We start from the raw sequence: 12,823 nt of genomic DNA, 5'->3' as shown, positions 1-12,823 counted from the left end.
TGGTGAAGATTACAGCACAGACACTAGAAATTGATGAGCTAGCTCCCTTTATATGAATGTAGAAATCTGTCTCAACTTGGGGTTGGGGATCTAGCCACCCAAAAATTATTATGTACCAGTTCCTTTTGTGGCTGAAAAGCCGGGAAAGTCCAGACATGCAGAGGGTTGCAATGAGAGAACAGGACTATTCATTAATGTTTTCCCCATTCCCTAGATTGCGGAATGATCTCCCCAAGAAAACTCAGCTTTCCAATGCCAGGCAAATACATATTTGTTCTCAAAAACTGATACCATTTTTAGCCTGTCTTGATGCTCCTCATTTAATGGGGTGGAAAAGTACATGCTTTTTGTGTGTGTGTATGTTTATTTATTTTTGTTTATTTTGGCGGCATTTTTATATTTCAATTCCTTGCAAGTCACTTTTCCTTGCAAAAAGATATGGGGGGAAATCGTAAATAAAAATAATGCACCATAACTCAAAAGTGTCAAAGGTAAGCCTGGCGAAACCTGTTGAAAGTTTCAGTTGTAAGCTCCTCAAGGCAAGGGACTGTCCTTTAAGCTCCTGCACGTTTGCACTAACATATACTGTGCGATAATGCAATGCCAAACAGGGTTAGTCCCAGGATTGGGATTAGTTCCTATTTCCAAATTCACAACACCACTTAAGTATTTAGATATTTAGCCCCACGAAATTTACTCCCACTCCTAAAATTATGTGTGTATGAAGCCAGTTCATAAAATAAGCAGCCACATAAGCCCTTTATCATCACAATAAACATTTATTTTCAACGGAAGTATAGCTGCCCATTTCTGGTTGCTGACAGCGAGAAACAATAAACAGCTGAGTCTTATTGCTTTGTGGGTGGGGAATGTGGATTGCCTGTTTGATGGAAGAATCAACCATACAGCATACAGTATCAGAGACGTGTCATCTTTTAGGGGTGACATTACAAGAAACACAAGAGCTACCTCCTTAGATGGCTCCCCTATGTTGGGTTCGCTCCTCCTGTAACATGCAGTAAAAGCAATCTGGACTTCTGATCTCATCACAAGTGTTCCCCCCTACTCCAAATCACCAGCTGAGGGGCAGGAAAAGTAACATATGTGATGCCATTAAGAGTCAGGCAAAAGTTTTACTACACCATAAGGCAGGGGAAGAGCTCAGAACAAGGGTGCGTTCTGCTGCAGGATCCTGCCTAGACTCAGCAGTAAGACTGATATTTAACACCCACCAGGATTTGAACTGATTCACTGACTTCAGGAGCCAAATCCCTTAGTTCCTTTGTCTTCAAGAAATGTTACGCAACCTTCAGTCTGACGCACTGACATGGTACATGATCACAATGGTAATTTAAAAGTATATACTGCCAAAACTGCACGTCATAGAGTCCCTGATTACCAACACATTGCAGAGTCCCAGGCTGCAACCCAAAATGTCACAGTGCCGCGTTTAACCGTAACAGCCACTTTATACGGACAGAGAAAACTAAAGAGACTTATTTTCATAAAGCACTGGGTTTTCCCCCCTCATTCCTTTCTTTGTTATTTATTACTTGTATAAAGGGAATGGAGGTTATGTGGACTATAATTTCATTTGACCTTAAAGGATGGAGGGGATGTTTTCTGCACAGTAGTGGAAGATCAAATGTCAGTTCTGAGGTTTGAGTTTTGCAAATGCTTTACATGCATACATTAACCTAAACTTGCTACGATCATGATAAAAATAAATAATACATTTTTTTTCCATCCCAAAACAAAAACAAAAAACCCTACACACACTTGATTGGGACTTTTTGTTTTGACAGCAGTGCTTGAGTGTTCAATTAAAATACTAGCCAGCTGTATGTTAAAAGTATATGCACAACCATAAAAAAACAACGTACTACACAAATCATCTAATAACTAGCCATTAAAAAAACAAGAGCAAGTACATCCACCTTTAACTAGTAATTCTGCATATTGGCATGCCAAAAGAAACTTAACTGTCTGTCTTGGATCTTTAAGATGCTAACTTGAATACAAAATGGTGCCAAGTGTCACTGCATTGACAGCTTGGTGTTTTTAAAAAGCGGGTTAAAATTGTGTCTGAAGCTTTAAACAGACATAAATAAATTTAAGTTATTAAAACAGGCTGGTGAATACTGGGAAATAGTTCGGGAAATTACAAAAAAGAAAAAAATTGCAACTAACATCTACTATGTCTAGAACAATTTAAAACAATCCAACTCAGAGCAGAATTTTCAGTAAATTTTAGAGGAGCATCAGGCACTGCCATGTCTGTCTGCTGCAATCATTACAGGAAGAAACTATAACACTATATCAGTCCTGATACATTAATCACATATGCATTCAAAATTACAGATAATATTTACAAAGTGTTTTTTGGGGTGGGGTGGCATCATGGACTTAGCCAGCTGTTGCACTTGCTGCAAAAATGAGGTAATTTAAATGCACACAAGTTAATTCTAGTTCAGTTCAGGGTCCATGCTATCTACACTTAAGTACAGACAGCTTAAGTGGATGGATTATTATTATTATCATTATTATTATACATTGTAAGAAATAAAAATAATTTGATCCAGTTAAGTCCTACTTTGTAGTGCTTGTTATGCAACACTGACTAAATGTCAGAAGACTTCCCAGCTTGATTTGACAACTGGTCTTTCAATAGAAAGAAAAAGAAAAGAACAACAGTAAGTTTGTTATAAATTGGTTTCATCCCAAGATGGATCATTCATACTCTTTAGAACTTTCCGGACAAGTTTTTCCAACTCCTTGCGAGCTCTTTGTTCTTCTTCCAGCGACTTCTTCATCTTTTTGTTATCCTAACAAACAAAAGACAAACATATCATGGTAACTTGGTCTGAACAGCTGGAAGATTAGTTTCTCATCGAGATGTTTTTATAAGGAGAAGACATGAGGATCTCATGGAGCACTAGTCTGTTGCTCTAGAATATTATCCAGGGACCAGAGATATTTTGCCTCATGAGGTAAAAAAACATTTCTACATCAGTAGGCCCAAGCCACAAATGGAAGAAAGGGTATCATATTAGAAGGGGCTCCATTTTAAGTACATGAACAATGTTAAGTAAATAGTCATAAAGTATAACTATTTATCGGGTGGCACTGTGGGTTAAACCACAGAGCCTAGGACGTGCTGATCAGAAGGTTGCCGGTTTGAATCCCTGCAACGGGGTGAGCGCCTGTTGCTCGGTCCCTGTGCCTGCCAACCTAGCAGTTCGAAAGCACGTCAAAGTGCAAGTAGATAAATAGGTACCGCTCTGGTGGGAAGGTAAACGGCGTTTCCATGCGCTGCTCTGGTTCTCCAGAAGCGGCTTAGTCATCCTGGCCACATGACCCGGAAGCTGTACGCTGGCTCCCTTGGCCAATAAAGCGAGATGAGTGCCGCAACCCCAGAGTCGGTCACACTGGACCTAATGGTCAGGGGTACCTTTACCTTTACTATAACGGGGGGAACTCCACAAAACATTAAAATCATGGCAGTACTCAAAACTTAACATATCTCCAAAAATAATAATCTTGTACAAGGTAATGCTGAAATGTAGGACGAAGTTATCTGTCCTGTCATCACAAGAATTTCCACTTGCACAACAAGACTTTCCCACCTCTACTACCCCTGTGCGCCCTCTAAATCTGTTCCCCAAATGCTTCAGAGCATGGGCTGTGCACAGGACAGGGGGTAAGGAGACAGGGAAAGCAGAAATCCTTGAGCTGACAGCATGATTACTTAACACTACTGAAAGGTTCATTTTATTCCTTTTAGTCTCTGACCAAGAAATCCTGATATTTAGGGATATATTTCACTTTGGAAACTTGGAACACTGAGAGCAAAACACTGACTAGCCAACGTTCTAGACATGTGTCCAGCATACATTTCCGCATCTGCATTACTTGGGAATCGCTTTCCGGGGTTTGTCTTATATGGCTTTCATTTTCACAAACTGTTTACAATAACACATCTGCTTAAATGCCGCAACAGTTAGTAAGCATCAAAAGCAAAGAGAAGGCCGTGTGTTTATAGCTGATGATGGGGGGTAAGGGGAGTTGCGACGCAGCTTCACGTTCACTGTTTCTCGATAGGGCTTATGCATTTCCATAGTATGACTCGGCTTTTCACAGTTAGTACACTAGGTATTACATTGCCGTCAGGTCATAGGAGAGCAAGTGCAAAGGCCTAGTGCCTATATGTCACAAGGAAGAGACCAGCAGGGAAGAAGGAGGGAGCTGTATGGAGTAATGCTGACCCCACATTAGTAACAGTGATAGCAGTAATCAGCAAAGTAAGGAGGATATGTAGAATGTTGGCCCACCTTGACCCCTGACAGACAGATCTAAAGGAGGCAGAGCACACTCTTCAGACATTTGCTATATAGCCCATGGTGCAGGGAGCAGAAAATTAATGCTCCTCCTTCAACCTCCACTCCAGCATCGATGCTATGAAACAGCATTGCTACTGGGGCTTACTGATTCTATTGCTAACTCTTTGAAATCTTAAATGGCCTAAAGCACAGCATACTGCCCCTCCTAGTCTGTGTTGATAAAGGGTGGGATATATATCTTTTACCAACCTGTCTTAATTCCTGAACTTCATCCTTTAATGCATATACTGTGTCAACAAGACTTCTAAAACAGAAAATTAAGATAGAATACTTGGTAAATATATTACGTTAAAATAAATATAAAAATCACATCAAGAACTATCAATACACATTTAAATGAGAAGCCACACAATTTTTAAGGTGGAAAAGACAGGGAAACAAAAATGGCCAACGTATTCCTCCACAGTATCTCTTGGTCTTTTCTGGCATATTCTTAATTTAGCCTTTCTTGGAATAGAGGTTATACAACTAGGCAGCATAAAATCACTTTGCTTGGTTAGGGAGCAATCTGCTATAGCAGATGCTGTTCATCTGCAAATCCTCTTTGTTTTAATGGGCTTTGAGATGAAGCAACTCTTAACTGCACATTTTAAAACGGAAACAATAACGTTAACTGGTACCAAAAAAAAAAGCACCTAGTAGTGATTCTATATATTAATAAGAGCAGAAATCCCGGAGCACTCAAGAATGCCACCTTACCCAACAAAACTGATCAATTCCCAGCTGGTACAAGGATGAAGGAGAAAAGATGCAAAGAGAAAAGTTAGAGAACCGAAGATTGTTGATATTAGTCTTAATGGGCTAGAGAGGAACGACAGTGCACATTTATACGCAAGTCAGCAATGAACTCCAGTAGGATATTCATCTGCTTAAATATAAAGCCAGAGAGTATATAAGGAACAAGTTTATATGCAGCTCAAGTTATCACACAAAAACTTCCTGTGCTCAAGAACGTGGACTGCTTAAAAGCCATCATTTTGCTAAAAGAAATGAAAAAATCTTACTTTTCTTCTATCACAGTCTGACCATTACTTTTTGTTTCTTCTACAATAATTTTCTCCTCCTCTGGAAGCAGTACTTGGGGAGCAGATTCTTTACGGGAGCCTAATGCAAAATAATAGAATTAAAAGATAAACATCCAGGCACTATTAAAAGCATATGAAAGAATACGTTTCTAAAAACTGCAGGATTGTTATTACATAGCAGCTATTTGAAATATTGGACATGGGGACATATCATGTCTAGTTCTCTTTTTTGGGAGGGGGGCGTATGCCAATTACTTCCATAGGTGTATTCACACTAATTTATGTGAGACTGACCAACAAACTGCCACTTATGTTTTTTGAGCTATGAGCAGATTAGCACTGCCTAGTTAAATCTAAGAAAACTCTATATAGAGAGCCTAGTAACATAACCAGGCAAAATGATCTTTCGCCAGTAACTTAATCAGGCAATAATGAATTTTCACTAATATAATTGAAATTTCTATAGATACTGCAAAAGCACGCCATATGAAAATATCTTGGTTGGTTGTGATCGCCTGACTATATAATACACCTAATAAAAGAGGCATTTCTGATAAAATATTTAGGAATTGCAACTGCTTCAATGGAGTAACCTGGCTCTAAAATTGGTTGGTCATTAGAAAAAAAATTGTAATGATGCTCTACTATATTGCTAAGCATAATTCAAAGTATTAGCCTTCACTCTGAAAATCTATTTGACCTGAGTCACATAATATAGAGACTGCTACTTCTCTTATTTGTCACTATAAATTTTAGGATCAAGGGGGGGAACACATTCTTGACAATATTCTCAGAACTAAACACAAATCAGGAGTAGATACAAAGGAACAACCATACAAGAGGTGTAGAGGAAAATATTTCTGCCACAACAGCTAAAGAAACACACCACCACAAAGCCTATATAGAGAATTGTTTTACCACTTATCTGTACCAAATGTGTAGTTAAAGCCTCCTTACAACCTGACAGGATGATACCAGTTTACCAGGTGGCAAGTTCCCATTTGGCAAATGGTCACTAGTTAAACCGAAAACCTATGGTACAGAAATCTTAATAAGCCACTTACACACAGGAGTTGTTCAGAAAATAGGATCAAAACCAGATCTTTTATGCTGCAAACGTAGGAAAAAGAAGATACAAAACAAGTGTTTTCCGTCTAACTTGCTCGAACTCAAGAACTTTAAGAAGTAAAATCAAAGGACAAGGCAAGGTAACATAAAAATAGATGTTATTTAAAACAAGGAGTACTTCATCATTACCCAGAACAATTAGGCAGAAGAAATATCTCTGACACATCACTGCAACTAATTTTAAAAGAATAAACACCATAAAAAACCACCATGTCGTAAAAAGAGGCAACACTGAATGAATTGTGCTATTCTTTGCACACAACGATGACACATCATTAACATTTTAAATACAGTGTAAATCAAGTAATTTCTTGTTACTGTACTGAAATAAAGGATGCTATTGCAATAATGACACTGAAATTGATGACATGGAAACACTGTTATCCCTTTGTGTGTGGTAAGGAATAGCTATTTATTTCCAAACATTTTTATCAGTAGCTCCCGGACATAAATTAAAAACCTAAATCCAAACTATCAGTTCAGTCCCTTGGAAATTAGGTAACTATCATTTTAGAATGTATGAGATCTGAAGCACAATTTATTTCAACAAATAATGCTTTGATTTAATGGATGTTACAATAAACAGAGAAGGAAAGGGAACTGGAAAGAATGTAAGCCTTATGGATGGCATCAAAAACGGTTAAGTTACTAAATGTTTTTTGATACATGGTAAGACAACTATTACAGAATGTCATGAACAGATTCTAGCGAACATGACTACACAATAGGCCAGATCCGCTTCTCGACTCTAATTTATTTACGTACTAAATAACAATCTAAACACAACCTTCAGCTTGACCTGTTGTCACTTATTTCCCAATAATAATGCACACTTAGAAGCACAGTCCTTGTGTCTCAAAACAACTTTGTTAAATGTTTAGGATATTAAAACCATCCAAGACTTGTATCTTCTTAAAAAACATGCAGTTGCATGGCAAGAAAAAGCATGGTTTTGTAGTGACGGAATGGGCTGAAATGAAGGCACATCAAAGCTCTGAATACGAGAAGAGGAAAACAAAGACACTTCCACACTTTTGGTCTAGAAAAACCACAAAAAACCCACCAATCATTTCAAAACATTTTAATTACATAAATCTGAAAGGTTTATCTAGAGATCCCACAGACAATTCATTTAGCAAAGGCTTGGGATGGAAATCTACTGATTGACCTCTAGCTCATTTCACAAAACGACCACAACTTTTCAATATTGAAATTAATTTATGCCCACTGAAGTGAATGTTTCTAACTTGTACTTACAAGCCAGGAAGTAGTGAGTAAGTGGTAGTGACTTGTAAATGAGCCCATGTTATGTTGATTTTCTTCTATTATTACAAATGCTTTGATTAGCCCAACAGAACTTAAGTTCTTCTGTTTCCCAGAAGCCAAGAAAGCCATCTATGCTGCAAATTTGCATCGTACAGAATATACAGAAATGTGTAAACAACCAGCAGGAACAAATACATGTTTAGAATTACATTAAAACAGAAGCAAACTAAAGCAAGATAAACTTTTGCAACAAACAGGTAGACTGTTAATAATGGAAGAAGAGTTTTGAAAAACAATACCCAGCAACATCAAGACATCAAGCCCAAGCCGCCCATGTTATAAAATTCTGCACTTAAAAAAAATTTACAAATACAAATAGCAGCTGCTGGGGAAGGGAGATTGGAGGGGACAGTTAACCCTTTCCTCCCTTGCAGTGGTCCTCATGGAACTTGCTCATTTGAAGCTATTTGCATTGGGAGGATATATTCATTTGTGTTAATGGAGGATTTCATCCCAAAGCAAACAGCAGCTTTAAAAGGGAGTGATTTTCACTGACAAAATCCTATCATTCCTACTTAAGTTGAAAAGTGTCCCCAGATTCATTGAAAAATATCTGGTAACCTTATGATAGAGTTTTAAAGGTTTCCCCAATGTTGATTTCCAAGTGTGCATTCTACAATAATCATAAGCCAATATCCACTGAGTATTTTGCAAATAAGTAAGTTGAGAGACTTTCCTGTTTTGCCTCCCACTCCCCAATATTTCCACATCATGGCTTCTGGCTTCCTGCATTACAAAAGCATGTGATTTACTCTTGCAGGCTCTTCATCATTTATAAAATAAGTGAATGTTCTTGTTTAACTTAAATTTAATTGGATTTGTAAATATACTTCACAGTGCTGTGTTACCAAAGTAAGGCATGAATATGTCTAAAATTACAACCACCAGCTGCTCTTTTTCTTTCATCTCTGTAAGAAAAGTTCTATTCCTTATATGGGTATGTTTTGTTCCTTGAAATTAAAAATCAAGTAAATAAATAAATAGGAGATTTTTCCAGGTTGCAATTCTAGAGGTAATCCTGTATGACCTGCATGCATGTACCTGGGACCAAAATAACTTAAATTTTTATATCTGGGTAATCCAAATTCTGCACCATGACATGTATAAAATTGGAACATATATAAATTAAGCAACATTTGCACACACACCCAAATGTGTTGCATAATGTTATGCTTTTTACATTCCTGAATAATTTGAGTTTGCTTGCAATTAAAAACAGCAAGATCAATGAAGCCCACCCCTTGATTTCAGTGGGACTCAAGCTCAATTTGCAAACTCCTTTAAGTAAGATACTATAAATCTTTTGGTTTGATTTACAAATACCTATAGATGTGCTTTGCAAAATGACATGTTCAGTGGTCTTTAAAACTGTGGTAAAAATAAAACTAATATCGTATCAAGGTTAAAAACTACTGCAGTTTGCACTAACAATCTCATTACTTAGAAAATACAGAACACAGGACACACACACGGCAATCATTATTTTATTCACATCTCAACTGGCACTCCAATAACAAATTCAGAGGGGCTTGCTTTGCTGATTGTTATACTTTAGATAAATAATGCATAAAATCAAGAAAATAGCTGGTGAAAAGAGAGCGAGAAAAGAATAAAGGATTAACCATGATTAAAGATAAAACTTTCTGATCTGTAGATTTAAAACCAAACTATGGAACACTGAAAGGTATAAACCATTTGAAGAAGTTCATCTGAAGATATGTCAAAGTAAATCATCACAAAAGATGCCTGCACATCAATAGGAAGTCCCAGTCAAACCATTACAACAGCACACTTTGTGACATGGCAACGTGGGTGAATTTACTGGGAGACAGACATGCGTAAGGGTTGAAATCAGAGCTTGACAGCCTCCACACAAATACACCAAAGTAGCATCAGCCAAAGTTCTCTGAACTGGTGTCAAGAACATGTTTACATCCTCAGGGATGTAGCCAACACTGCTGTTCCACTCGCCAGGCTTCTGCATGTGCAATGAAACTTCCTTCTCTGCTCCCCTGCGCACCTGCAAAATATGCTACATAGTGATGGGAGATTTTGGAGATGCAGAGGGAGGGGAGATGAGAAGTGGAACTCCATTCATGCAGCGTTGAATACATCCTTCCATCTAAGAGGACAAGTGTCTACTTCCAGGCATTCTGGCTTGTCTTTAAATATGACAAACCTTGAGGGGAGATGACAGCACTGCTGCAAGAGGTAGCGACAAGAGACCCTTGTAATGGCAATGCTTCCACTTACAAAGCACCTTGTCGACCCATATGCATTACTCAGCTAAACGGGCCAATTGTCTGGCTCTGTATAAGGTGTGTTTCTGTCAATTCCAGTACTAATGATAATGAAGCAAAGAACAGATAGGAAAGACAAGAACATTCCCCAGGCTTCAAGGAGAATAAGTACATGGATCCTTACATGAAGAAGGAATTTGCCCAGTCAGTATACATAATCTTCAACAGGCCTTTGAGAAAGTTCATATATTGACTGAATTTTGTATGGTCTCTGGCTAATATGCATACTCAACAGACCTTGGGGTATGTGCATATCTCAGCTGAATCTTGTACACTGTCCTACCAACATGCACATTCTCTGGTCAGTATGCATATAATCTAAGAAACATGCACATTTTCCCCGTTTCTTGTTTACAAGTGCAGTCAGCTGCTTCTAGACCACTGTCAGTACTTACATGGCCCACATCATACTGATCAGGCAAGTAGCAGAAAGACAGGGGGGCAGGAAAATATCAATTTTTTTCTGTTGTCCGGCCCCCTTTTCACCTCTCAGCTGTTCACCAGTCAGCTGAGCAGCACAAGGGGAGCTGCAAGGAGAGGAAAAGTTTAAACCAGCCATGATTATGATGGAAATTGCCCTCAAGTATGTCTATTAAACTTAGGAAAAAGCTTAATAGCAGCATGAGGTCAATCATCATGGGAAAAGAGCTGGGAGAGAAAGAGTGTAAAGTACCTCTGATTCAGGTCAGGAAAACAGCAGCCAGGCATAATCAAAAACCTGCCTGAGGAACGTACAAAATTCTATCAAAATATGCACATTTCCCAAGGCCTATTGGAGGTTAGATATATTGACTGAGAAATGTGTACCATCTCCACCTCATGAAAGAATTATGTGCACATTCTCCATGATGCCTGGTGAATGTGCACAATGGTCAGTTGTTATGCACAATAACCGCTTAACTCACATTCCACTTAACATATATATGAAGTTACAATTTTTTACCCCAATGTGCATCAATTTACACTTGCCTACATCGGATTGCATATGCCATTCCATTCAGTTTGGAGAAATCCTTTTGGAGCAGCCTGCAATCGCTTTTTGTACTTACCACCCTGAACAATTTGGTGTCATCAGCAAACTTCGCCATCTCACTGCTCACCCCTAACTCCAGGTCATCTACAAACAAGTTAAAAAGCACAGGTCCCAACACTAACCATTGGGAGGTCTCACTTTTTACACCCCTCCATTCTGAGAATCAATTTATCCCTACTCTCCATTTCCTGTTCTTTAATCAGTTATCCTTTAATCAGAGGATCTGTCGGTTTATCCTGTGACTGCTAACCTTACAGGAGTCTTTAGGAATTTTATTAACATTTTGATAGTCCAACTACACAATGTGTACTGGATTACCCCATCCATATGCTTACTGACACTCAACTCTGAAAATTGGTTAGACAGAACTTACCCTTGTGGAAGCCATGCTGGTTCTTCTTCAGCAAGATTTGTTCTTCTACATGTGTGGCAATTATATCTTTAAGAATGCTTTCTACCATCAGAACAAATGCTAACTGGCCTATAATTCCCCAGATTCCCATAGGATCTAAAAACTGCTGTTACATTGGCACTTTCCAGTTAGGGACAAGTTACAAATTTTAATTTAAAGTTTTTACATTCGAGTTCAAGAACTCTGGGTGGATTCCATCTGGACCCACCGATTTGTTCATTTTTAATTTGTCATTAGGCATAGAACGTAATCTCCTGGCACCACTAATTGCCCCAGTCTCCCTTTCTGAGAAAGTTAGTTTAGGAACAGGGATCTTGCCTTCATCTTCCACAATGAAGACAGATTCAAATAATTCAGTTAGCTTCTCTGCTATTTGCTTTTCCTCATTTAGCACATATATGATCGTGCTAGCCCCTTTCTTGCTTCTAATATATCTAAGGATTTATTATTTTTTTATTATTATTGGAGGTGGTGGTCTTAATGTTTTTAGTGATGTGCTCTTCAAATTATTGTTTTGCTTTCCTTATCATCTGCTTGCATTTCTTTTGCTAAAGTGTATGTTGTTTTTTTCATCTGGAGACTCCATTTTCTGAAGGAAGTTTCCCTTGCCTCTGACAAGCTCCAACTTTTTGCACACAATAAGATTATTTTACAAAATATTTGAAACTCACCTACACTGCCAAGGTGTTACAATACTGGTGGCCATTTGGTTAAACGTGAATAGTTGGGAATCAGAAACATTATGAGTATGGGCAAAAACCAAGAGCCGATGAGAGGCTAACTGGGAGGGTCTTGTATGGAAAGAGTTCATTCCCGTTTATGGAACTTGGGAATCTGCAGTGATGGTAGTGAATGGGTATGTATACACATCCATGAGATTCTGTGAAGGTCAATAAATTGCCATTTTGACTGGCTTCTCCCATTGGAATATGTGGCATTTGACAAGCTTTGTAAAGTTAAGGTGGCTCTCTAATCTCTTGACAATTATAAGATTAACACCCAAGGTCAACTAATACAACAATAACATTATTTTTCAAGGCTTGATGAAAGTATTGAATGAATCCTTGCTCCACAAGGACAAATGGCCTGGAATTGTATGGAGAGCATCCTCCTGTTGCTCCTCTACACTGGTTGGAAGAGAACTGTAACTGGAGTTGGCTGTTCCTTCCAATAGTGTTCATGAACGTGTTCTCACAATT

The 12,823-nt window shown here is 38.3% G+C and overlaps 1 protein-coding gene across 7 annotated transcripts in view; it reads right to left on the bottom strand.

Moving 5' to 3' along the window:
* Nucleotides 1-759: 759 nt before the first annotated feature.
* The window catches only part of ARHGEF7 (Rho guanine nucleotide exchange factor 7), an 87,615-nt gene continuing 75,551 nt past the window's right edge, over nt 760-12,823 (bottom strand). For 2 of the 7 annotated variants that reach the window (XM_081198332.1, XM_081198335.1), the window contains 3 exons: nt 5,405-5,504; nt 4,590-4,644; nt 760-2,825 (listed from right to left, as the gene is read on the bottom strand). In XM_081198332.1, coding sequence (XP_081054458.1) covers nt 2,703-2,825; nt 4,590-4,644; nt 5,405-5,504 — 278 coding nt within the window. In that variant the 3' untranslated portion in view covers nt 760-2,702. The other 5 variants (XR_014009194.1, XR_014009195.1, XM_081198334.1 and 2 more) reach the window with 3 other exon arrangements.

Source organism: Podarcis bocagei (genome assembly GCF_964188305.1).
Source record: "Podarcis bocagei genome assembly, chromosome: 6".
NCBI lineage: Eukaryota > Metazoa > Chordata > Lepidosauria > Squamata > Lacertidae > Podarcis > Podarcis bocagei.
The sequence above is the reverse complement of the archived record's forward strand: the minus strand, read 5'-3'. Positions and strand labels throughout refer to the sequence as shown.